Raw genomic sequence first — 26,022 nt, 5'->3', positions numbered from 1 at the left:
ATTTCGGCCCAGAAGCTCAAAAGTGAGCGTTCAAAAAGTTTTGCTGTATCCATTTCAATGGAAACCAAGGCCATCAGGGATTACTTAAGAGTCCTCGGGACTGGAAAATATCCCCCAAGTTCCGGTAAATCGAGCCGAAGTTGGTCAAAATCACGATGTGCGTAAGGTGGTCTCGGCTACTCTTTCAGTCTTAAAGTGAAGTGTGGCTATATTTCGGCCCACAAGCTAGAAAGTGAGCGTTCAAAAAATTTTTGTTGTGTCCATTTTACTTCAAACCAAGGCCATCAGGACTTAGTTTAGCGTCCAAGGGACTGCAAAATATCCCCCAAGTTCCGGGAAATCCATTTGAAGTTCGTCAAAATTACGATGCGCGTAAGGCGGTCTCATCTACTCTTTCAGTCTTAAAGTAAAGTCGGGCTATATTTCTGCCCAGAAGCTCCAAAGTTGTGCTCTGTCCATTTCACTGAAAACCAAGGCCATCAGGAGTTACTTTACAGTCCCTTTGACTGGAATATATCCCCCAAGTTTCGGCAAATAAACGCGAAATTGGTCAAAATCACGATTCGCTCAAGACGGTCTCGCCTACTCTTTCAGTCTTAAAGTAAAATGGGGCTCTATTTCGGCCCAGAAGCTCGAGAGTGAGCGTTCGAAAACTTTCGCTGTGTCCATTTCACTGCAAACCAAGACAAGCAGGAGTTAGTTGAGAGTCCCCGGGACTGGAAAATATCCCCCAAGTTCCGGGAAATCGACCCGATGTTTGTCAAAATCACGATGCGCGTAAGGCGGTCTCGGCTACTCTTTCAGTGTTAAAGTAATGGGGGGCTATATTTTGGCCCAGAAGATCGAAATTGAGCGTTCAAAAGGTTTTGCTGGGTCCATTTTACTGCAAACCAAGGCCATCAGGAATTAGTTTAGAGTCCTCAGAACTGGAATATATCCCCTTAGTTCCGGCAAATCCAGCCGAAGTTGCTCAAAACCACGATGCACGTAAAGCGGTCTCGGGCACTCTTTCAGTCTTCAAGTGAAATGGGGTTCTATTTCGGTCCAGAAGCTCGAAAGTTTGCGTTCAAAAACTTTTTCTGTTTCCGTTTCACTGGAAACCAAGACCAGCACGAGTTAGTTTAGAGTCCCCGGGACTGGAAAATATTTCGCAAGTTCCAGGAAATCGAGCCGAACTTGATCAAAATCACGATGCGCGAAACGTGGTCTCGGCTACTGTTTCAGTCTTAAAGTGAAGTATGCCTATATTTCGGCCCAGAAGCTCGAACTTGAGCGTTCAAAAAGCTTTGCTATGTCCATTTTACTGCACACAAAGGAAGTCAGGGCTCAGTTTAGAGTCCCCGGGACTGGAAAATATCCCCCAAGTTCCGGGAAATTTAACCGAAGTTTGTCAAAATCACGACGCGCGTACGGCGGTCTCGGCTACTCTTTCAGTCTTAAAGTGAAGTGGGGCAATATTTCGGCCCAGAAGCTCGAAACTGAGTGTTTCAAAAGTTTTGCTGTGTCCATTTCACTGGAAAACAAGGCCATCACGACTTAGTTTAGCGTCCAAGGGACTGGAAATATCCCCCAAGTTACGGGAAATCCACCCGAAGTTAGTCCAAATCACGATGCGCTTAAGGGGGTCTCGGCTACTCTTTCAGTCTTAAGGTAAAGTGGGCTTAGATTTAACTCCAGAAGCTCGAAAGTATGGGTTCAAAAATTTTTGTCTCTATTTCACTCACATCTTAGACAATCAGGAGTGAGTTTAGAGACTTTGGGACTGAAAAATATCTCCCAAGTTTCGCCTGATCGAGCCGAAGATACTCAAAATCACAATGCGCGCAAGGCGCTCCCGCCTACTCTTTCAGTCTTAAAAACAAGTAGGGCTATATTTCGGCCAGCAAGCTCGAAAGTGCGCGTTCAAAAAGTGTTCCTGTGTCCATTTCACTGGAAACCAAGGCCATCAGGAGTTAGTTTAGAGTCCCCGGGACTGGAAAATATCCCCCTATCTGCGGGAAATCCAGCCGAAGTATCCCAAAATCACGATGCGCGTAAGGCGGTCTCTGCTACTCTTTCAGTCTTAAAGTTAAGTGGGGCTATATTTCGACCCATAAGCTCGAAAGTGAGCGTTCAAAAAGTTTTGCTGTGTCCATTTAACTCCAAACTATGGCCATCGGAAGTTAGTTTAGCTTCCCCGGGAATTGAAAATATTCGCCAACTTCCGGGAAATCGAGCCGAAGTTGGTCAAAATTACGATGCGCGTAAGGCGGTGTCGGCTACTCTTTCAGTCTTAAAGTGAAGTAGGGCTATATTTCGGCCGAGAAGCTCGAAAGTGAGCGTTCAAAAAAATGTGCTGTGTCCATTTCACTGCAAACCAAGGCCATCAGCAGTTAGTTTAGAGTCCCCGGGACTGGAATATATCCCCGAAGTTCCGGGAAATCGAGCTGAACTTGGTCAAAATCACGATGTTCGGTCTCGGCTACTGTTTCAGTCTTAAAGTGAAATACGGTTGTATTTCGGCCCAGAAGCTCGAAACTGAGCATTCAAAAAGGTTTCCTGCGTCCATTTCACTGCAAACCAAGGCCAGCAGGAGTTAGTTTAGAGTCCCCGGGACTTGAAAATATCGCCAAAATTCTAGAAAATCGAGCGGAAGTTCCTCAAAATCACGATGCGCGTAAGGCGGTCTCGCCTACTCTTTCAGTCTTAAAGTGAAGTGAGGCTATATTTCATCCCAGACGCTCGAAAATAAGCCTTCAAAAAGTGTTACTGTGTTCATTTCACTGCAAACCAAGGCCATCAGGAGTTAGTTTAGACTCCTCGGGACTGGAAAATATCGCCCAAGTTCGAGGAAATCGAACCGAATTTTGTCAAAATCACGATGCGCGTAAGGCGGTCTCGGCTACTCTTTCATTCTTAAAGTGAAGTGGGGCTATATTTCGGCCGAGAAGCTAGAAAGTGAAAGTTCAAAAAGTTTTGCTGTGTCCATTTCAAAGCAAACCAAGCCACATCAGCAGATTGTTTACAGTGTCCGGGACATCAAAATATCCCCCAAGTCCCGCGAAATCGAGGCGAAGTTTGTCAAAATCACGATGCGCGTAAAGCAGTCTCGCCTACTCTTTTAGTCTTAAAGTCACGTGGCTGTATATTTCGGCCCAGAAGCTCGAAAGTGAGCGTTCAAAAAGTTTTGCTCTCTCAATTTAACTGAAAACCAAGGCCATCATGAGTTAGTTTAGAGTCCACGGGACTGGAAAATATCCCTTAAGTTCTGGCAACTCAAGCCGAAGTTGGTCAAAATCACGATGCGCATAAGGCGGTCTCGGCTACTATTTCAGTCTTAAAGTGAAGTGGGGCTATATTTCGGCCCAGAATTTCGAAAGTAAGCGTTCAAAAAAAATTGCTGTGTCCACTTCACTGCAGACCAAGGCCATCAGGGGTTAGTTTAGAGTCCTTGGGAGTTGAATATATCCCCGAAGTTTTGGGAAATCGAGCCGAAGTTAGTCAAAATCACGATGCGCGTAAGACGGTGTCGGCTACTCTTTCAGTCTTAAACTGAAGTGGGGCTATATTTCGGCTCAGAAGCCCGAAGGGGAGCGTTGAAAAAGTTTTGCTCTCTCCATTTCAATGCAAACCAAGGCAATCAGGAGTTACTTTAGAGTCCGAAGTACCGGAAAATATTCCCCATTTCCCGGGAAATCGAGCCAAAGTTGGTCAAAATTACGATGCGCGTAAGGTAGTCTCGGCTATTCTTTCATCTTTAAAGTGAACTCGGGCTATATTTCGGCCCAGAAGCTCGAAAGTGAGCGTTCAAAAAGTTTTGCTGTGTATATTCCACTGCAAAGCAAGGCCATCAGGACTTGGGTTAGCGTCCAAGGGACTGGAAAATGTTCCCCAAGTTCCGGGAGAGACACCCGAAGTTTGTCAAAATCACATTGCGCGTAAGGTGGTCTCGGTTACTCTTTAAGTCTTAAAGTAAAGTGGGGCTTTATTTCGGCCAGGAAGCTCGAAGGTGAGCGTTCAAAAAGTTTTGCTCTGTCCCTTTCACTTCAAACCAAGGCCATCAGGAGTTAGTTTAGAGTTCCTGGGAGGGGAAAATATCCCCCAAGTTCCGGAATATCGACCCGACGTTTGTCAAACTCACGATGCGAGCAAGGCGGTCTCGGCTACTCTTTCAGTCTTAAGTGAAGTGGGGCTATATTTCGGCCCAGAATCTCGAAAGTATGCGTTCAAAAAATTGTGCTGTGTCCATTTCAATGCAAACGAAGCCCATCAGGAGTTAGTTTATAGTCCCCGGGACTGGAAAATATTCCCCAAGTCCCGGGAATTGGAGCCGAGGTTGATCAAATTCATGATGCGCGTAACGTGGTCTCGGCTACTGTTTCAGTCTTAAAGTCAAGTGTGCCTATATTTCGGCCCACAAGCTAGAAAGTGAGCGTTCAAAAAGTTTTGCTGTGTCCATTTCACTGTTAACCAAGGCCATCAGGACTTAGTTTAGAGTCCCCGGGACTGGAAAATATTCTCCAAATCCCAGGAAATGGCGCCGAAGTTGATGAAAATTACGATGCGCGTAACGGGCTCTCGGCTATTTTTTCAGTCTTAAATTTAAGTAGGGCTATATTTCGGCCCTGAAGCTCGAAGGTGAGCGTTCAGAATGCTTTGCTGTGTTCATTAAACTGCAAACCAAGCTCATCGGGAGTTAGTTTAGCGTCCCCGGGACTTTAAATTATTCGCCAACTTCCGGGAAATCGAGATAAAGTGGCCCAAAATCACGATGCGCGTAAGGCGGTCTCGGCTACTCTTTCAGTCTCAAAATTAAGGGGGGCTATATTTCGACCTAGAAGCTCGAGACCGGGCGTGCGCTAATTTTACCTGTGTCCATTTCACTGATATCTTAGGCCATCAGGAGTTAGTTTAGAGTCCTTGGGACTGGAAAATATTTCCCAAATTCTGGCAGATCGAGCCAAAGTTGCTCAAAATCACGATGCGCGTAAGGCGGTCCCGGCTACTCTTTCAGTCTTAAAATGAAGTGGCTCTATATTTCGGCCCAGAAGCTCGAAAGTGAACCTTCAAAGAGTTTGGCTGTGTCCATTTCACTGAAAACCAAGGCCATCAGGAATTAGTTTAGAGTGGCCGGGACTGGGAATTATCTCCCAAGTTCCGGGAAATCGAGCCAAAGTAGCCCAAAATTACGATGCGCGTAAGGCGGTCTCGGCTAGTCTTTCAGTCTTAAAGTGAAGTAGGGCTATGCTTCGGCCCAGAAGCTCAAACGTGAGCGTTCAAAAAGTTGTGCTGTGTCCATTTCACTGCAAACCAAGGCAATCAGGAGTTAGTTTAGAGTCCCCGGTACCGGAAAATATCCCCCATTTCCCGGGAAATCGGGCCAAAGTTGGTCAAAATCACGATGCGCGTAAGGCGGTCCCGGTTACTCTTTCATTCTTAAAGTGAACTGGGGCAATATTTCCGCCCAGAAGCTGGAAAGTGAGCGTTCAAAAAGTTGTGCTGTGTCCATTTCACTCCAGAGCAAGGCCATGGGGAGTTACTTTAGAGTCCGCGGGACTGGAAAATATCCCCCAAGTTCCGGGAAATCGAGCCGAAGGTGGTCAAAATTACGATGGGCGTAAGGCGGTCTCGGCTACTCTTTCACCCTTAAAGTGAAGTGGAGCTATATTTCGGCCCAGAAGCTCAAAAGTGAGCGTCCAAAAAGTTTTGCTGTGTCCATTTTACTGCAGACCAAGGACGTCGGGGGACCGTTTAGAGTCCCCGGGACTGGAAAATATCCCCCAAGTTCCGGGAAATTTAACCGAAGTTGGTCAAAATCACGACGCGCGTACGGTGGTCTCGGCTACTCTTTCAGTCTTAAAGTGAAGTGGGGCAATATTTCGGCCCCGAAGCTCGAAACTGAGTGTTTCAAAAGTTTTGCTGTGTCCATTTCACTGCAAAACAAGGCCATCACGACTTAGTTTAACGTCCAAGGGACTGGAAATATCCCCTAAGTTACGGGAAATCCAACCGAAGTTAGTCAAAATCACGATGCGCTTAAGGGGGTCTCGGCTACTCTTTCAGTCTTAAGGTAAAGTGGGCTTAGATTTAACTCCAGAAGCTCGAAAGTAAGGCTTCAAAAATTTTTGTGTCTATTTCACTCACATCTTAGACAATCAGGAGTGAGTTTAGAGACTTTGGGACTGGAAAATATCTCCCAAGTTTCGCCAGATCGAGCCGAAGAGCCTCAAAATCACAATGCGCGTAAGGCGCGCTTCGCTACCCTTTCAGTCTTAAAAAGAAGTAAGGCTATATTTCGGCCAGCAAGCTCGAAAGTGCGCGTTCAAAAAGTTTTCCTGTGTCCATTTCACTGGAAACCAAGGCCATCAAGAGTTAGTTTAGAGTCTCCGGGACTGGAAAATATCCCCCTATTTGCGAGAAATCGAGCCGAAGTATCCCAAAATCACGATGCGCGTAAGGCGGTCTCGGCTACTGTTTTAGTCTTAAAGTTAAGTGGGGCTATATTTCGACCCATAAGTTCGAAAGTGAGCGTTCAAACAAATGTGCTGTGTCCATTTCACTGCAAACCAAGGCCATCAGCAGTTAGTTTAGAGTCCCCGGGACTGGAATATATCCCCGAAGTTCCGGGAAATCGAACGGAAGTTGGTCAAAATCACGATGCGCGTAAGATGGTCTCGGCTACTCTTTCAGTCTTAAAGTAAAGTGGGGCTATATTTCGGCCCAGAAGCTCGAAAGTGACCCTTTGAAAAGTTACGCTGTGCCCATTTCACTGCAAAGCAAGACCGTGAGGAAGTAGTTTACAGTGCCCCGGAACTGGAAAATATCCCCTAAGTTCCGAGAAATCGAGACGAAGTTGGTCAAAATCACGATTTGCGTAAGGTAGTCTCGGCTACTCTTTCAGTCTTAAAGTGAAGTGGGGCTATATTTCGGGCCAGAAGCCCGAAAGTGAGCGTTCAAAAAGTTTTCCTCTCTGAATTTCACTAAAAACCAAGGCCATCATGAGTTAGTTTAGAGTCCCCGGGACTGGAAAATATCTTTTAAGGTCTGGCAACTCAAGCCGAAGTTGGTCAAAATCACGATTTGCCTAAGGCGACCTCGGTTACTCTTTAAGTCTTAAAGTGAAGTGGGGCTCTATTTCGGCCCAGAAGCTCCAAAGTGAGCGCTGCAAAAAATTTGCTGTGTCCATTTCACTGCAAACCAAGGCCATCAGGAGTTAGTTTAGAGTCCCAGGGACTGCAATATATTTCCCGAGTTCAGGAAAATCGAGAACACGTTGGTCAAAATCACGATGCGCGCAAGACGGTCTTGGCTAGTCTTTCAGTCTTAAAGTGAAGTGGGGCTATATTTCGGCCCAGAAGCTCAAAAGTGTAACCATTTCAATGCAAACCAAGGCCATCAGGGGCTACTTAAGAGTCCTCGGGACTGGAAAATATCCCCGAAGTTGAGGGAAATTTAGCCGAAGTTGGTCAAAATCACGGTGCGCGTTAGGCGGTCTCGCTTACTGTCTCAGTCTTAAAGTGAAGTGAGGCTTTATTCCTGCCCAGGAGCTTGAAAGTAAGCGTTCAAAACGTTTCCCTGTGTTTATTTCACTGCAAACCAAAGCAATCAGGAGTTAGTTTAGAGTCCCCGGGACTGGAAAATATCCCCCAACTTCCGGGAAATCGAGCCGAAGTTGGTCAAAATCACGATTTGCGTAAGGAAGTCTCGGCTACTCTTTCAGTCTTAAAGTGAAGTGGGGCTATATTTCGGGCCAGAAGCACGAAAGTCAGCGTTCAAAAAGTTTTCCTGTGTTCATTTCACTGCAAACCAAGGCCATCAGGAGTGAGTTTAGCGTCCCCGGGAAAAGAAAATATGCCCCAAGGTCCGGGAAATTGAGCCGAGGTTGGTAAAAATCAAGATGCCCCTAAAGTGGTCTCGGCTAATCCTTCTGTCTTAAAGCGAAGTGGGGCTATATTTCGGCCAAGAAGCCCGAAAGTGAGCGTTCAAAAAGTTTTGCTGTGTCCATTTCACTGCAAACCAAGGCCATCAGGGGTTAGTTTAGCGTCCCCGGGACTGAAAAATATTGCCCAAGTTCCGGGGAATCGAACCGAAGTTGATCAAAATCACGATGCGCGAAATGCGGTATCGGCTACTGTTTCAGTCTTAAAGTGAAGTGGCGCTATATTTCGGCCCAGAAGCCCGAAAGTGAGCGTTCAAAAAGTTTTGCTGTGTTCTTTGACTGAAAAACAAGGCCATCACGAGTTAGTTTAGCGTCCTTGGGACTGGAAAATATTCCCCAAGTTCCGGTAAATCGAGCTGAACTTGGTCAAAATCACGATGCTCCCAAAGCGGTCTCGGCTACCCTTTCAGTCTTAAAGTGAAGTGCGCCTATATTTCTGTCCAGAAGCTCGAAAGTGAGCGTTCAAAAAGTTTTGCTGTGTGCATTTCACTGCAAACCAAAGCTATCAAAAGTTAGTTTAGGGTCCCCGGGACTGGAAAATATTCCCCAAGTCCGGGAAAGCGATCCGAATTTGATCAAAATCACAATGCGCGAAATGCAGTCTCGGCTACTGTTTCAGTCTTAAAGTAAAGTGTGGCTATATTTCGGCCCACAAGCTCGAAAGTCAGCCTTCAAAAAGTTTTGCTCTGTCCATTTCACTGCAAAACAAGGCCATCAGGACTTACGTTAGCGTCCAGGGGACTGGAAAATGTTCGCCAAGTTCCGGGAGAGCCACCCGAAGTTTGTTAAAATCACAGTGCGGGTAAGGTGGTCTCGGTTACTCTTTAAGTCTTAAAGTAAAGTGGGGCTTTATTTCGGTCCAGAAGCTCGAGAGTGATTGTTCAAAAAGTTTCGCTGTGTCCATTTCACTGAAAACCAAGACAACCAGGAGTTAGTTTAGAGTCCCCGGGAATGGAAAATATCCCCCAAGTTCCGGCAAATCGAGCCGAAGTTGGTCAAAATCACGGTGCGCTTAAGGCGGTGTCGGCTACTCCTTCAGTCTTAAAGTGAAGTGGGGCTCTATTTCGGCCCACAAGCTCAAAGCTCAAAAAAAACTACTGTGTCTATTTCACTGCAAACCAAGGCTATCAGGAGTTAGTTTAGAGTCCCCGGGAGTGGAATGTATTTCCCAAGTTCCGGAAAATCGAGAACACGTTGGTCAAAATCACGATGCACGTAAGGCGGTCGCGGCTACTCTTTCAGTCTTAAAATGAAGTGGGGCTATATTTCGGCCCAGAAGCTCAAAACTGAGCGTTCAAAAAGTTTTGCTGTATCCATTTCAATGCAAACCAAGGCCATCAGGGGCTACTTAAGAGTCCTCGGGACTGGAAAATATCCCCGAAGTTCCGGTAAATCGAGCCCAAGTTGGTCAAAATCACGATGTGCGTAAGGTGGTCTCGGCTTCTCTTTCAGTTTTAAAGTGAAGTGGGGCAATATTTCGGACCAGAAGCTCGAAAGTCAGTGTTTAATAAGTTTTGCTCTGTCACTTTCAGTGCAAACCAAGGCCATCAGAAGTTAGTTTAGAGTCCCCGGGACTGGAGAATATCCCCCAAGTCCCGGGAAATCGAGCCGAAGTTGATCAAATTCATGATGCGCGTAACGTGGTCTCGGCTACTGTGTCAGTCCTAAAGTGAAGTGTGGCTATATTTCGGCCCACAAGCTAGAAAGTGAGCGTTCAAAAAGTTTTGTTGTGTCCATTTTACTTCAAAACAAGGCCATCAGGACTTAGTTTAGCGTCCAAGGGACTGCAAAATATCCCCCAAGTTCCGGGAAATCTATTCGAAGTTCGTCAAAATTACGATGCGCGTAAGGCGGTCTCATCTACTCTTTCAGTCTTAAAGTAAAGTGGGGCTCTATTTCTGCCCAGAAGCTCCAAAGTTGTGCTCTGTCCATTTCACTGAAACCCAAGGCCATCAAGAGTTACTTTAGAGTCCCTTTGACTGGAATATATCCCCCAAGTTTCGGCAAATAAACGCGAAATTGGTCAAAATCACGATTCGCTCAAGACGGTCTCGCCTACTCTTTCAGTCTTAAAGTAAAATGGGGCTCTATTTCGGCCCAGAAGCTCGAGAGTGAGCGTTCAAAAACTTTCGCTGTGTCCATTTCACTGCAAACCAAGACAAGCAGGAGTTAGTTGAGAGTCCCCGGGACTGGAAAATATCCCCCAAGTTCCGGGACATCCACCCGATGTTTGTCAAAATCACGATGCGCGTAAGGCGGTCTCGGCTACTCTTTCAGTGTTAAAGTAATGGGGGGCTATATTTTGGCCCAGAAGCTCGAAATTGAGCGTTCAAAAAGTTTTGCTGGGTCCATTTTACTGCAAACCAAGGCCATCAGGAATTAGTTTAGAGTCCTCAGAACTGGAATATATCCCCTTAGTTCCGGCAAATCGAGCCGAAGTTGCTCAAAATCACGATGCACGTAAGGCGGTCTCGGCTACTCTTTCAGTCTTCAAGTGAAGTGGGGTTCTATTTCGGTCCAGAAGCTCGAAAGTATGCGTTCAAAAACTTTTTCTGTTTCCGTTTCACTGCACACCAAGACCAGCACGAGTTAGTTTAGAGTCCCCGGGACTGGAAAATATTTCGCAAGTTCCCGGATATCGAGCCGAAGTTGATCAAAATCACGATGCGCGAAACGTGGTCTCGGCTACTGTTTCAGTCTTAAAATAAAGTGGGCTATATTTCGCCCCAGAAGCTTGAAGGTGAGCGTTCAAACAGTTTTGCTGTCTCCATTTCACTGCAAACCAAGGCCATCAAGAGTTAGTTTAGAGTCCCTGGGACTGGAAAATATCCCCCAAGTTCCGGAATATCGACCCGAAGTTGGTCAAAGTCACGATGCGCGCACGCGGGTCTCGGCTACTTTTTCAGTATTAAAGTAAGGTAGGCTCTCTTTCGACCCAGAAGGTTGAAGGTGAGCGTTCAAAAAGTTTTGCTGTCTCCATTTCACTGCAAACCAAGGCCATCAAGAGTTAGTTTAGAGTCCCTGGGACTGGAAAATATCCCCCAAGTTCCGGAATATCGACCCGAAGCTGATCAAAAACACGATGCGCGCACGCCGGTCTCGGCTACTCTTTAAGTCGTAAGTGATGTGGGACAACAGTTTAGAGTGGCCGGGATTGGGAATTATCTCTCAAGTTCCGGGAAATCGAGCCGAAGTAGCCCAAAATCACGACGCGTAAGGCGGTCTCGGCTAGTCTTTCAGTCTTAAAGTGAAGTAGGGCTATGCTTCGGCCCAGAAGCTCAAAAGTGAGCGTTCAAAAAGTTGTGCTGTGTCCATTTCACCCCAGAGCAAGGCCATCAGGAGTTACTTTAGAGTCCGCGGGACTGGAAAATATCCCCCAAGTTCCGGGAAATCGAGCCGAAGTTGGTCAAAATTACGATGGGCGTAAGGCGGTCTCGGCTACTCTTTCACTCTTTAAGTGAAGTGGAGCTATATTTCGACCCACAAGCTTAAAAGTGAGCGTTCAAAAAGTTTTGCTGTGTCCATTTTACTGCAGATCAAGGACGTCGGGGGTCAGTTTAGAGTCCCCGGGACTGGAAAATATCCCCCAAGTTCCGGGAAATTTAACCGAAGTTGGTCAAAATCACGACGCGCGTACGGCGGTCTCGGCTACTTTTTCAGTCTTAAAGTGAAGTGGGGCAATATTTCGGCGCAGAAGCTCGAAACTGAGTGTTTCAAAAGTTTTGCTGTGTCCATTTCACTACAAAACAAGGCCATCACGACTTAGTCCAGCGTCCAAGGGACTGGAAATATCCCCCAAGTTACGGGAAATCCACCCGAAGTTAGTCAAAATCACGATGCGCTTAAGGGGGTCTCGGCTACTCTTTCAGTCTTAAGGTAAAGTGGGCTTAGATTTTACTCCAGAAGCTCGAAAGTAAGGACTCAAAAATTTTTGTCTGTATTTCACTCACATCTTAGACAATCAGGAGTGAGTTTAGAGACTTTGGGACTAGAAAATATCTCCCAAGTTTCGCCAGATCGAGCCGAAGATCCTCAGAATCACAATGCGCGTAAGGCGCTCCCGCCTAGTCTTTCAGTCTTAAAAAGAAGTAGGGCTATATTTCGGCCAGCAAGCTCGAAAGTGCGCGTTCAAAAAGTGTTCCTGTGTCCATTTCACTGGAAACCAAGGCTATCAGGAGTTAGTTTAGAGTCCCCGGGACTGGAAAATATCCCCAAAGTTCCGGTAAAGCGAGCCGAAGTTGGTCAAAATCACGATGCGCGTAAGGCGGTCTCGGCTACTATTTCAGTCTTAAAGTGAAATACGGTTGTATTTCGGCCCAGAAGCTCGAAACTGAGGGTTCAAAAAGTTTTCCTGCGTCCATTTTACTGCAAACCAAGCCCATCAGGAATTAGTTTAGAGTCCCCGGGACTTGAAAATATCGCCAAAATTCTAGAAAATCGAGCGGAAGGTGCTCAAAATGACGATGCGCGTAAGGCGGTCTCGCCTACTCTTTCAGTCTTAAAGTGAAGTGTGGCTATATTTCATCCCAGAAGCTCGAAAATAAGCCTTCAAAAAGTGTTACTGTGTTCATTTCACTGCAAACCAAGGCTATCAGGAGTTAGTTTACACTCCTCGGGACTGGAAAATATCGCGCAAGTTCGGGGAAATCCAGCCGAATGTTGTCAAAATCAGGATGCGCGTAAGGTGGTCTCAGCTACTCCTTCATTCTTAAAGTGAACCGGGGCTATATTTCGGCCCAGAAGCTCGAATGTGAGCGTTCAAAAAGTTATGCTGTGCCCATTTCACTGCAAAGCAAGGCCCTCAGGAAGTAGTTTACAGTGCCCGGAACTGGAAAATATCCCCCAGGTTCCGCGAAATCGAGACGAAGTTGGTCAAAATAACGATTCGCGTAAGGCGGTCTCGGCTACTCTTTCAGTCTTAAAGTGAAGTAGGGCTATATTTCGGTCTAGAAGCTCGAAAGTGAGCGTTCAAAAAGTTTTCCTCTCTGAATTTCACTGAAAACCAAGGCCATCAGGAGTTTGTCTAGAGTCCCCGGGACTGGAAAATATCTTTTAAGTTCTGGCAACTCAAGCCGAAGTTGGTCAAAATCACGATATGCCTAAGGCGGCCTCGGCTACTCTTTCAGTTTTAAAGTGAAGTGGGGCTCTATTTCGGCCCAGAAGCGCCACAGTGAGCAATGCAAAAAAATTGCTGTGTCCATTTCACTGCAAACCAAGGCCATCAGGAGTTAGTTTAGAGTCCCCGGGACTGTAATATATTTCCCAAGTTCCGGAAAATGGAGAAGACGTTGGTCAAATTCACGATGCGCGCAAGACGGTCTTGGCTAGTCTTTCAGTCTTAAAGTGAAGTGGGGCTATATTTCGGCCCAGAAGCTCAAAAGTCAGCTTCAAAAAGTTTTGCTGTATCCATTTCAATGCAAACGAAGGCCATCAGGGGTTACTTAAGAGTCTTCGGGACTGGAAAATATCCCCCAAGTTCAGGGAAATTTAGCCGAAGTTGGTCAAAATCACGGTGCGCGTTAGGCGGTCTCGCTTACTGTTTCACTCATAAAGTGAAGTGAGGCTTTATTCCTGCCCAGGAGCTTGAAAGTGAGCGTTCAAAAAGTTTCCCTGTGTTTATTTCACTGCAAACCAAAGCCATCAGGAGCTAGTTTAGAGTCTCCGGGACTGGAAAATATCCCCGAAGTTCCGGCAAATCGAGCCGAAGTTGGTCAAAATCACGGTGCGCTTAAGGTGGTGTCGGCTACTCCTTCAGTCTTAAAGTGAAGTGGGGCTCTATTTCGGCCCACAAGTTCAAAGTTGAAAAAAAAATTAGTGTGTCTATTTCACTGTAAACCAAGGCTATCAGGAGTTAGTTTAGAGTCCCCGGGAGTGGAATGCATTTCCCAAGTTCCGGAAAATCGAGAACACGTTGGTCAAAATCACGATGCGCGTAAGACGGTCTCGGCTACTCTTTCAGTCTTAAAGTGAAGTGGGGTTATCTTTCGGCCCAGAAGCTCAAAGGTGAGCGTTCAAAAAGTTTTGCTGTATCCATTTCAATGCAAACCAAGGCCATCAGGGGTTACTTAAGAGTCCTCGGGACTGGAAAATATCCCCCAAGTTCCGGTAAATCGAGCCGAAGTTGGTCAAAATCACGATGTGCGTAAGGTGGTCTCGGCTACTCTTTCAGTTTTAAAGTGAAGTGGGGCAATATTTCGGCCCAGAAGCTCGAAAGTGAGTGTTTAAAAAGTTTTGCTCTGTCACTTTCAGCGCAAACCAAGGCCATCAGAAGTTAGTTTAGAGTCCCCGGGACTGGAGAATATCCCCCAAGTCCCGGGAAATCTAGCCGAAGTTGATCAAATTCATGATGCGCGTAACGCGGTCTCGGCTACTGTTTTAGTCTTAAAGTGAAGTGTGGCTATATTTAGGCCCACAAGCTAGAAAGTGAGCGTTCAAAAAGTTTTGCTGTGTCCATTTCACTGCAAACCAAGGCCATCAGGAGTTAGTTTCGAGTCCCCGGAACTGGAAAATATTCTCCAAGTTCCAGGAAATGGCGCCGAAGTTGATGAAAATTACGATGCGCGTAACGGGCTCTCGGCAATTTTTTCAGTCTTAAATTTAAGTAGGGCTATATTTCGGCCCTGAAGCTCGAAGGTGAGCGTTCAGAATGTTTTGCTGTGTTCATTAAACTGCAAACCAAGCTCATCGGGAGTTAGTTTAGCGTCCCCGGGACTTTAAATTATTCGCCAACTTCCGGGAAATCGATCAAAAGTGGCCCAAAATCACGATGCGCGTAAGGCGGTCTCGGCTACTCTTTCAGTCTTAAAATTAAGGGGGGCTATAGTTCGACCTAGAAGCTCGAGACCGGGCGTGCGCTAATTTTACATGTGTCCATTTCACTGACATTTTAGGCCATCAGGAGTTAGTTTAGAGTCTTTGGGACTGGAAAATATTTCCCAAATTCTGGCAGATCGAGGCAAAGTTGCTCAAAATCACGATGCGCGTAAGGCGGTCTCGGCTACTCTTTCAGTCTTAAAATGAAGTGGGGCTATATTTCGGCCGACAAGCTCAACACCGAGCGTGCGCTCCTTTTGCCTGTGTACATATCACTGAAAACTAAGTTCATCAGGAGTTAGCATAGAGTCCTCGGGACTGGAAAATATTCCCCGAATTCCGGCAAATCGAGCCAAAGATGCTCAAAATCACGATGCGCGTAAGGCGGTCTCGGCTACTCGTTTACTCCGAAAATGAAGTGGGGCTATATTTCGGTTCTACAAGCTCGACACCGAGCGTGCTCTCCTTTTACCTGTGTCCATTTCACTAAGAACTAAGTCCATCAGGAGATAGTTTAGAATCCTCGAGACTGGAAGCTATCCTCCAAGTTTCGGCAAATTGAGCCATACTTTCTTAAAATTACGATAAGCCTACGGCAGTTTCGTTTACTCTTTCAGTCTTAAAATGAACTGGGGCTACATTTCGGCCTAGAAGCTCGACACCGAGCGTGCGCTCCTGTTACCTGTGACCATTTGACTGCAAACTAAGGCCATCAAGAGTTAGGGTAGAGTCCCCGGGACTGGAAAATATCCCCCAAGTTTTGGCAGATCGAGCCATAGTGGCTAAAAATTTCAATGCGCTTAAGGCGGTTTCGTGTACACTTTCAGTCTTAAAATAAAGTGGGGCTATATTTCGGCCTACAACCTGGAAACCTAGCGTGCGCCCCTTTTACCTGTGTCCATTTCCCTAAAAACCAAGGCATTCAGGAGTTAGTTTAGAGCTTCCGGGACTGGAAAATATCCTCCAAGTCCCACGAAATCAAGCCGAAGTTCGACAAAATTACCATGCGCGTAAGGCGGTCCCGGCTACCCTTTCAGTCTTAAAGTGAAGTGGGGCTATAGTTCGGCCCAGAAGCTCGAAAGTGAACCTTCAAAGAGTTTGGCTGTGTCCATTTCACTGAAAACCAAGGCCATCAGGAATTAGTTTAGAGTGCCCGGGACTGGGAATTATCTCCCAAGTTCCGGGAAATCGAGCCGAAGTAGCCCAAAATTACGATGCGCGTAAGGCGGTCTCGGCTAGTCTTTCAGTCTTAAAGTGAAGTAGGGCTATGCTGCGGCCCAGAAGCTCAAACGTGAGCGTTCAAAAAGTTGTGCTGTGTCCATTTCACTGCAAACCAAGGCAATCAGGAGTTAGTTTAGAGTCCCCGGTACCGGAAAATATCCCCCATTTCCCGGGAAATCGAGCCAAAGTTGGTCAAAATCACGATGCGCGTAAGGCGGTCCCGGTTACTCTTTCATTCTTAAAGTGAACTGGGGCAATATTTCCGCCCAGAAGCTCGAAGGTGAGCGTTCAAAAAGTTGTGCTGTGTCCATTTCACTCCAGAGCAAGGCCATCAGGAGTTACTTTAGAGTCCGCGGGACTGGAAAATATCCCCCAAGTTCCCGGAAATCGAGCCGAATTTTGTCAAAATTAGGATGGGCGTAAGTCGGTCTCGCCTACTCTTTCACTCTTTAAGTGAAGTGGAGCTATATTTCGGCCCACAAGCTCAAAAGTGAGCGTTCAAAAAGTTTTGCTGTGTCCATTTTACTGCAGACCAAGGACGTCGGGGGTCAGTTTAGAGTCCCCGGGACTGGAAAATATCCCCCAAGTTCCGGGAAATTTAACCGAAGTTGGTCAAAATCACGACGCGCGTACGGCGGTGTCGGCTACTCTTTCAGTCTTAAAGTGAAGTGGGGCAATATTTCGGCCCAGAAGCTCGAAACTGAGTGTTTCAAAAGTTTTGCTGTGTCCATTTCACTGCAAAACAAGGCCATCACGACTTAGTTTAGCGTCCAAGGGACTGGAAATATCCCCAAAGTTACGGGAAATCCACCCGTAGTTGGTCACAATCACGATGCGCTGAAGGGGGTCTCGGCTACTCTTTTAGTCTTAAGGTAAAGTGGGCTTAGATTTAACTCCAGAAGCTCGAAAGTAAGGGTTCAAAAATTTTTGTCTGTATTTCACTCACATCTTAGACAACCAGGAGTGAGTTGAGAGACTTTGGGACTGGAAAATATCTCCCAAGTTTCACCAGATCGAGCCGAAGATCCTCAAAAACACAATGCGCGTAAGGCGCTCCCGCCTACTCTTTCAGTCTTAAAAAGAAGTAGGGCTATATTTCGGCCAGCAAGCTCGAAAGTGCGCGTTCAAAGAGTGTTCCTGTGTCCATTTCACTGGAAACCAAGGCCATCAGGAGTTAGTTTAGAGTCTCCGGGACTGGAAAATATCCCCCTATTTGCGAGAAATCGAGCCGAAGTATCCCAAAATCACGATGCGCCTAAGGCGGTCTCGGCTACTCTTTCACTCTTAAAATTAACTGCGGCTATATTTCGACCCATAAGCTCGAAAGTGAGCGTTCAAAAAGTTTTGCTGTGTCCATTTAACTGCAAACTAAAGCCATCGGAAGTTAGTTTAGCTTCCCCGGGATTTGAAAATATTCGCCAACTTCCGGGAAATCGAGCCGAAGTTGGTCAAAATTACGATGCGCGTAAGGCGGTCTCGGCTACTATTTCAGTCTTAAAGTGAAATACGGTTGTATTTCGGCCCAGAAGCTCGAAACTGAGGGTTCAAAAAGTTTTCCTGCGTCCATTTCAATGCAAACCAAAGCCATCAGGAGTTGGTTTAGAGTCCCCGGGACTTCAAAATATCGCCCAAGTTCGGGGAAATCGAGCCGAATTTTGTCAAAATCACGATGCGGTTAAGGCGGTCTCGGCTACTCTTTCATTCTTAAAGTGAACTGGGGCTATATTTCGGCGGAGAAGCTATAGAGTCAAAGTTCAAAAAGTTTTGCTGTGTTCATTTCACTGGAAACCAAGGCCATCAGGAGTTAGTTTAGACTCCTCGGGACTGGAAAATATCGCCCAAGTTCGGGGAAATCGAGCCGAATTTAGTCAAAATCACGATGCGCGTAAGGCGGTCTCGGCTACTCTTTCATTCTTAAAGTGAACTGGGGCTATATTTCGGCCCGGAAGCTAGAAAGTGAAAGTTCAAAAAGTTTTGCTATGTCCATTTCACCGAAGTTTGTCAAAATTACGATGCACGTAAAGCAGTATCGGCTACTCTTTTAGTCTTAAAGTGACATGGGCATTAGGAGTTAGTTTAGAGTCCCCGGGACTGCAATATATTTCCCAAGTTGCGGAAAATGGAGAAGACGTTGGTCAAAATCACGATGCGCGCAAGACGGTCTTGGCTAGTCTTTCAGTCTTAAGTGAAGTGGGGCTATATTTCGGCCCAGAATCTCGAAGGTGTGCGTTCAAAAAATTGTGCTGTGTCCATTTCAATGCAAACCAAGGCCATCAGGAGTTAGTTTCGAGTCCCCGGACTGGAAAATACCCCCCAAGTCCCGGGAATTGGAGCCGAAGTTGATCAAATTCATGATGCGCGTAACGTGGTCTCGGCTACTGTTTCAGTCTTAAAGTCAAGTGTGCCTATATTTCGGCCCAAAAGCTAGAAAGTGAGCGTTCAAAAAGTTTTGCTGTGTCCATTTCACTTCAAAACAAGGCCATCAGGACTTAGTTTAGCGTCCAAGAGACTGGAAAAGATACCCCAAGTTCCGGGAAATCCATTCGAAGTTCGTCCAAATTACGATATACGTAAGGCGGTTTCGGCTACTCTTTAAGTCTTAAAGTAAATTCGTGCTATATTTCCGTCCAGAAGCTCGAAATTGAGCGTTCAAAAAGTTTTGCTGTGTGCATTTCAGTGCAAACCAAGGCCATCCGGAGTTAGTTTAGAGTCCCCCGGACTGGAAAATGTCCGAAACGTTGCGTTAAATCGAGCTGAACTTGCTCTAACTCACGATGCGCGTGAGGCGGTCTCTGCTACTATTTCAGTCTGAAAGTGAAGTGGGATTCTATTTCGGCCCAGAAGCTACAAAGAGAGTGTTCAAAAGCTTTCCTTTGTCCATTTCACTGAAAACCAAGGCCATCAGGAGTTAGTTTAGAGCCCGCGTAAATGGAATATATCCCCCAAGTTCCGGGAAACCGACCCGAAGCTGGTCATAATCACAATTTGCGCAAAACGTAAGGCGGTCTCATCTACTCTTTCAGTCTTAAAGTAAAGTGGGGCTATATTTCGGTCCAGAAGCTCGAGAGTGAGCGTTCAAAAAGTTTCGCTGTGTCCATTTTACTGAAAACCAAGACAATCAGGAGTTAGTTTAGAGTCCCCGGGACTGGAAAAAATCCCCCAAGTTCCGGCAAATCGAGTCGAAGTTGGTCACAATCACGGTGCGCTTAAGGCGGTGTCGGCTACTCCTTCAGTCTTAAAGTGAAGTGGGGCTCTATTTCGGCCCACAAGCTCAAAGCTCAAAAAAAATTACTGTGTTTATTTCACTGCAAACCAAGGCTATCAGGAGTTAGTTTAGAGTCCCCGGGAGTGGAATGTATTTCCCAAGTCCCGGAAATCGAGGAGACGTTGGTCAAAATCACGATGCGCGTAAGACGGTCTCGGCTACTCTTTCAGTCTTAAAGTGAAGTGGGGCTATATTTCGGCCCAGAAGCTCAAAAGTGAGCGTTCAAAAAGTTTTGCTGTATCCATTTAAATGCAAACCAAGGCCATCAGGGGTTACTTAAGAGTCCTGGGGACTGGAAAATATCCCCCAAGTTCTGGTAAATCAAGCCGAAGTTGATCAAATTCATGATGCGCGTAACGTGGTCTCGGCTACTGTGTCAGTCCTAAATTGAAGTGTGGCTATATTTTGGCCCACAAGCTAGAAAGTGAGCGTTCAAAAAGTTTTGTTGTGTCCATTTTACTTCAAAACAAGGCCATCAGGACTTAGTTTAGCGTCCAAGGGACTGCAAAATATCCCCCAAGTTCCGGGAAATCCATTCGAAGCTCGTCAAAATTACGATGCGCGTAAGGCGGTCTCATCTACCCTTTCAGTCTTAAAGTAAAGTGGGGCTATATTTCTGCCCAGAAGCTCCAAAGTTGTGCTCTGTCCATTTCACTGAAACCCAAGGCCATCAGGAGTTACTTTAGAGTCCCTTTGACTGGAATGTATCCCCCAAGTTTCGGCAAATAAACGCGAAATTGGTCAAAATCACGATTCGCTCAAGACGGTCTCGCCTACTCTTTCAGTCTTAAAGTAAAATGGGGCTCTATTTCGGCCCAGAAGCTCGAGAGTGAGCGTTCAAAAACTTTCGCTGTGTCCATTTCACTGCAAACCAAGACAAGCAGGAGTTAGTTGAGAGTCCCCGGGACTGGAAAATATCCCCCATGTTTCGGGAAATCCACCCGAAGTTTGTCAAAATCACGATGCGCGTAAGGCGGTCTCGGCTACTCTTTCAGTGTTAAAGTAATGGGGGGCTATATTTTGGCCTAGAAGCTCGAAATTGAGCGTTCAAAAAGTTTTTCTGGGTCCATTTTACGGCAAACCAAGGCCATCAGGAATTAGTTTAGATTCCTCAGAACTGGAATATATCCCCTTAGTTCCGGCAAATCCAGCCGACGTTGCTCAAAATCACGATGCACGTAAGGCGGTCTCAGCTACTCTTTCAGTCTTCAAGTGAAGTGGGGCTCTATTTCGGTCCAGAAGCTCGAAAGTATGCGTTCAAAAACTTTTTCCGTTTCCGTTTTACTGCAAACCAAGACCAGCACGAGTTAGTTTCGAGTCCCCGGGACTGGAAAATATTTCGCAAGTTCCGGGAAAGCGAGCCGAAGTTGATCAAAATCACGATGCGCGAAACGTGGTCTCGGCTACTGTTTCAGTCTTAAAGTGAAGTATGGCTATATTTCGGCCCACAAGCTGGAAAGTGAGCGTTCAAAAAGCTTTGCTGTGTCCATTTCACTGCAAAACAAGGCCATCGGCACCTAGTTTAGCGTCCAAGGGACTGGAAAATATCCCCAAGTTCCGGGAAATCCACCCAAAGTTTGTCAAAATCACGATGCGCGTAAGGCGGTCTCGGCTACTTTTTCAGTATTAAAGTAAAGTGGGCTATATTTCGGCCCAGAAGCTTGAAGGTGAGCGTTCAAAAAGTTTTGCTGTCTCCATTTCACTGGAAAACCAAGGCCATCAAGAGTTAGTTTAGAGTCCCTGGGACTGGAAAGTTTCCCCGAAGTTTCGAAATATCGACTCGAAGTTGGTCAAAATCACGATGCGCGCACGCCGGTCTCGGCTACTCTTTAAGTCGTAAGTGATGTGGGACTATATTTCGGCCTAGAAGCTCGAAAGTGTCCCTTCAAAAACTTGTGCTGTGTGAATTTCACTGCAAACCATGGCCATCAGGAGTTAGTTTAGAGTCCCCGGGACTGGAAAATATTCCCCAAGTTCCAGGAAAGCGAGCAGAAGTTGATCAAAATCACGATGCGCGTAACGCGGTCTCGGCTACTGTTTCAGTCTTAAAGTGAAGTGTGGCTATATTTAGGCCCACAAGCTCGAAAGTGAGCGTTCAAAAAGTTTTGCTCTGTCCATTTCACTGCAAACCAAGGCCATCAGGAGTTAGTTTCGAGTCCCCGGGACTGGAAAATATTCTCCAAGTTCCAGGAAATGGCGCCGAAGTTGATGAAAATTACGATGCGCGTAACGGGCTCTCGGCTATTCTTTCAGTCTTAAATTTAAGTAGGGCTATATTTCGGCCCTGAAGCTCGAAGGTGAGCGTTCAGAATGTTTTGCTGTGTTCATTAAAGTGCAAACCAAGCTCATCGGAAGTTAGTTTAGCGTCCCCGGGACTTTAAATTATTCGCCAACTTCCGGGAAATCGAGCAAAAGTGGCCCAAAATAACGATGCGCGTAAGGCGGTCTCGGCTACTCTTTCAGTCTTAAAATTAACGGGGGCTATATTTCGACCTAGAAGCTCGAGACCGGGCGTGCGCTCCTTTTGCCTGTGTACATATCACTGAAAACTAAGTTCATCAGGAGTTAGCATAGAGTCCTCGGGACTGGAAAATATTCCCCGAATTCCGGCAAATCGAGCCAAAGATGCTCAAAATCACGATGCGCGTAAGGCGGTCTGGGCTACTCGTTTACTCCGAAAATGAAGTGGGGCTATATTTCGGTTCTACAAGCTCGACACCGAGCGTGCTCTCCTTTTACCTGTGTCCATTTCACTAAGAACTAAGTCCATCAGGAGATAGTTTAGAATCCTCGAGACTGGAAGCTATCCTCCAAGTTTCGGCAAATTGAGCCATACTTTCTTAAAATTACGATAAGCCTACGGCAGTTTCGTTTACTCTTTCAGTCTTAAAATGAACTGGGGCTACATTTCGGCCTAGAAGCTCGACACCGAGCGTGCGCTCCTGTTACCTGTGACCATTTGACTGAAAACTAAGGCCATCAAGAGTTAGGGTAGAGTCCCCGGGACTAGAAAATATCCCCCAAGTTTTGGCAGATCGAGCCATAGTGGCTAAAAATTTCGATGCGCTTAAGGCGGTTTCGTGTACACTGTCAGTCTTAAAATAAAGTGGGGCTATATTTCGGCGTACAACCTGGAAACCCAGTGTGCGGCTCTTTTACCTGTGTCCATTTCACTAAAAACCAAGGCATTCAGGAGTTAGTTTAGAGCTTCCGGGACTGGAAAATATCCTCCAAGTCCCACGAAATCAAGCCGAAGTTCGACAAAATTACCATGCGCGTAAGGCGGTCCCGGCTACTCTTTTAGTCTTAAAGTGACGTGGCCATCAGGAGTTAGTTTAGAGTCCCCGGGACTGCAATATATTTCCCAAGTTCCGGAAAATGGAGAAGGCTTTGGTTAAAATCACGGGGCGCCCAAGACGGTCTTGGCTACTCTTTCAGTCTTAAAGTGAAGTGGGGCAATATTTCGGCCCCGAAGCTCGAAACTGAGTGTTTCAAAAGTTTTGCTGTGTCCATTTCACTGCAAAACAAGGCCATCACGACTTAGTTTAGCGTCCAAGGGACTGTAAATATCCCCCAAATTACGGGAAATCCACCCGAAGTTAGTCTTAATCACGATGCGCTTAAGGGGGTCTCGGCTACTCTTTCAGTCTTAAGGTAAAGTGGGCTTAGATTTAACTCCAGAAGCTCGAAAGTGAGGGTGCAAAATTTTTTGTGTCTATTTCACTCACATCTTAGACAATCAGGAGTGAGTTTAGAGACTTTGGGACTGGAAAATATCTCCCAAGTTTCGCCAGATCGAGCCGAAGATCCTCAAAAACACAATGCGCGTAAGGCGCTCCCGCCTACTCTTTCAGTCTTAAAAAGAAGTAGGGCTATATTTCGGCGAGCAAGCGCGAAAGTGCGCGTTCAAAAAGTGTTCCTGTGTCCATTTCACATGAAACCAAGGCCATCAGGAGTTAGTTTGGAGACCCCGGGACTGGAAAATATCCCCCTATTTGCGGGAAATCGAGCCGAAGTATCCCAAAATCACGATGCGCGTAAGGCGGTCTCGGCTACTCTTTCAGTGGCGGCTCGATAGGCCCAAAATGAGAAAAAAATCGTATTTTTGGAAACCTACATTTTTGGATTGTTAATTCTTTGTACCTTCATGAAAAACCCATTTTCTGCATTTTTACTGTCCTATTAGCATGCTTTTGAGCATTTTCTCAGGATGTTTGGCCCGTTTCCATGGAAACGGGAGTTGTTTACGCGTCTTTTTTTGAACAAAAAGCAGTGATATTTAGTGAAAATTTCGAGGGAAATTGCGTATGAGAGGCTTGAATGCTTCCTGGGGCCTGGGAAGCAGTCTAGCCTTCTTTTGAGGACATTTCAAGTCAACTACATGAGGGAATAATCGTAGAAAACGTGGTCGCTGTTGTTTATGCTTCGTTCGTAAAAGTTATCCTCAGAAATGCCTCCAAAAAAGAAATTTAGAAGCGGTAGAAGCAAGAAAAGAAAGTTCACTGGGAACATGTATACCAGGAGAAAGGAATTAGAGTCGAAGGAAGCTTCAGCGGATCAGGAATCGGTCGAAAGAAGCGACGAAGTGGTCTCCGACGAAACAGACGCGTCGCGCTCAACTGTTAGCTTGCCTGCAACTTCATCATCTTTTGCATCGCAAGGAAAGGTTCGCGGACTTTCCAACGAGGAGTCTAAACCTGAAAGTAGTGCAAGCGATGTGGATTCAGCTGAATGGAAGGTTTTCGTTTTGTTGACATGGCAGTCCTCGGCTCGATTTTCGAATTGTTACTCTGCCCCATTTGTAAGAAGAACCACGTGGAGCTGGAGGAAGATAACGAAAGAAAGATGGGATTTGTTTCCTTGCCATTTGTCAAGTGCCCCGGGAAAAAGTGTGGATTCATAAAAAGATTTTACTCTTCTTCCAGAGTTGGGACTTCGTAGGCATTCGAAGTCAATCGAAGAATTGTTCTAGCATCCAGGAACATTGGTGTTGGGCACCAAGGGCTCGTCAAATTTGCTGGAACTATGAACATGCCTCCTCCCATGAATGAAAATGCCTATAAGGATATTGTTGAAGCTGTGAGGAAAGCTGCTCAGACTGTTTGCCAGCGAAGTATGAGAGCTGCTGTTGAAAATGCAAAGAGCTTCTATGAACCAGAGGAGGATGGTGTTTTTGATATCGGAATTTCAGGTGATGGCACCTGGAGAAGAAGGGGCTACTCATCCCTGTATGGAATAGTCACTGCCATATCCACAGTCACTGGCAAAGTAATTGACATCGAAATAATGTCAAAAGACTGCAAGGAGTGCACAGTGTGGAGGAACAAGGAAGGCACACAGGAGTTTGAAGATTGGTGGGAAGGCCACCAACATCGTTGCCGGGCTAATCACCTTGGGTCATCTGCATCAATGGATTCCACTGGCCTTCTTGCCATATTTCAGCGGTCGGTTGAAAGCTATGGAGTGCGTTATACAGAGTTTTTGGGAGACGGGGACAGCAAAGCCCACAAGCTAATTGTAGATGAAGCTGTGTATGGTGAAAAAGAGGTCACCAAGCTCGAGTGCGTTGGGCATGTTCAGAAACGTCTGGGGTCACGCCTTCGCTTGCTAAAAAAGCGCATGGGTCAAGCAAGACTTGAAGACGGAAAACCAATTGGGGGTATTGGAAGGCTGACAAACAACAAAATAGATCAACTACAGGTCTATTATGGCAAGGCCATCCGAAACAACACCCACGACATCCAATCTATGGAGAATGCTGTCATGGCTATATGGCACCACACAAGATCCAGTGATGACCACCCGGACCATGACTTGTGCCCCCCTGGAGAAAACTCGTGGTGTGGGTTTCAAAGGGACTTGGCAAAGGAAACAACAGAGTACTCACATACACATCCACTGCCTTCTGCTGTTGCCAATGCAATTCATTCAACTTTTGAAGCCCTCAGTGACCAAGACCTCTTACGGCGCTGCCTCCATGGTGGCACACAGAACCGCAACGAGGCAATAAATGCACTCATTTGGCAACGCGCTACAAAGGAAACTCACTCTGGCTTACCCACAGTGGAGCTTGCTGCTCACCTTGCAGTTTCTCACTTCAATGATGGGTCAGTCTCCCTCAAATTGGTCCTCAAAGAACTAGGAATTACGCCAGGGGCTCACTGTAGCCAAGCTTGCAAAAAGCTGGAATATGACAGATTGCGTCATGCCCGCAGAAAGAGTTCTGATCAGTCCAAGGAACGACGAAAACAAATCAGAAACTGGAAGAAAGGCTACAGTGACCGTTTAGAGATTATTGAAGGACTTCACTATGAAGCTGGAGCCTTTTAGGACTGAACACAGTGAACATTGCTGATGATCAACTTTAAATGCTATTTTCTCAGATTCCGGGTTGGCCAGAAATAGATCTGTGCAATGACCAATTTTTACTTGGTTTGTGACACCCTATCATGACTTATTACCATTTTTTCAAAGCCGATATTGCACATTTTGATGTATATTCTGGGTGAAGGCCTTATTCATGATCAAAACACACTTTCTTTATAATAATTGGTCATTGCATAGCTCTGATAACATAAAAAAATTGTGACAAATTTCAACTTTCCAGCCTAAAGCAGAGTAGAGATATTGTATTTAAGAAAACACCTACTTCTAGGCCCTCGGAAATGGGTGTGGTTATAAAAATGGGTGTGGCTCCTCAGGAATGTGAGAAATGCATCCCAAATGTATGGCAAATAAATCATAGGGACCTGCTTATTACAATGATATAGTTGAATTGACATGATTTTATAAGATAGTGTTGAGA

The 26,022-nt window shown here is 46.0% G+C and overlaps 1 protein-coding gene across 1 annotated transcript; it reads left to right on the top strand.

Moving 5' to 3' along the window:
- The first annotated feature begins 22,926 nt into the window (after positions 1-22,926).
- LOC149112869 (uncharacterized) lies at positions 22,927-25,695 on the top strand. Its single transcript, XM_089288736.1, has one exon. The coding sequence runs from the start codon at positions 24,243-24,245 to the stop codon at positions 25,545-25,547; it is 1,305 nt and encodes a 434-aa protein (XP_089144862.1). The 5' UTR covers positions 22,927-24,242; the 3' UTR covers positions 25,548-25,695.
- Positions 25,696-26,022: the final 327 nt, after the last annotated feature.

The sequence above is a fragment of the Orbicella faveolata genome, unplaced genomic scaffold (genome assembly GCF_042242905.1).
Source record: "Orbicella faveolata isolate gen_17 unplaced genomic scaffold, um_ofav_v1 contig_2, whole genome shotgun sequence".
Taxonomy (NCBI): Eukaryota; Metazoa; Cnidaria; class Anthozoa; order Scleractinia; family Merulinidae; genus Orbicella; species Orbicella faveolata.
The sequence above is the reverse complement of the archived record's forward strand: the minus strand, read 5'-3'. Positions and strand labels throughout refer to the sequence as shown.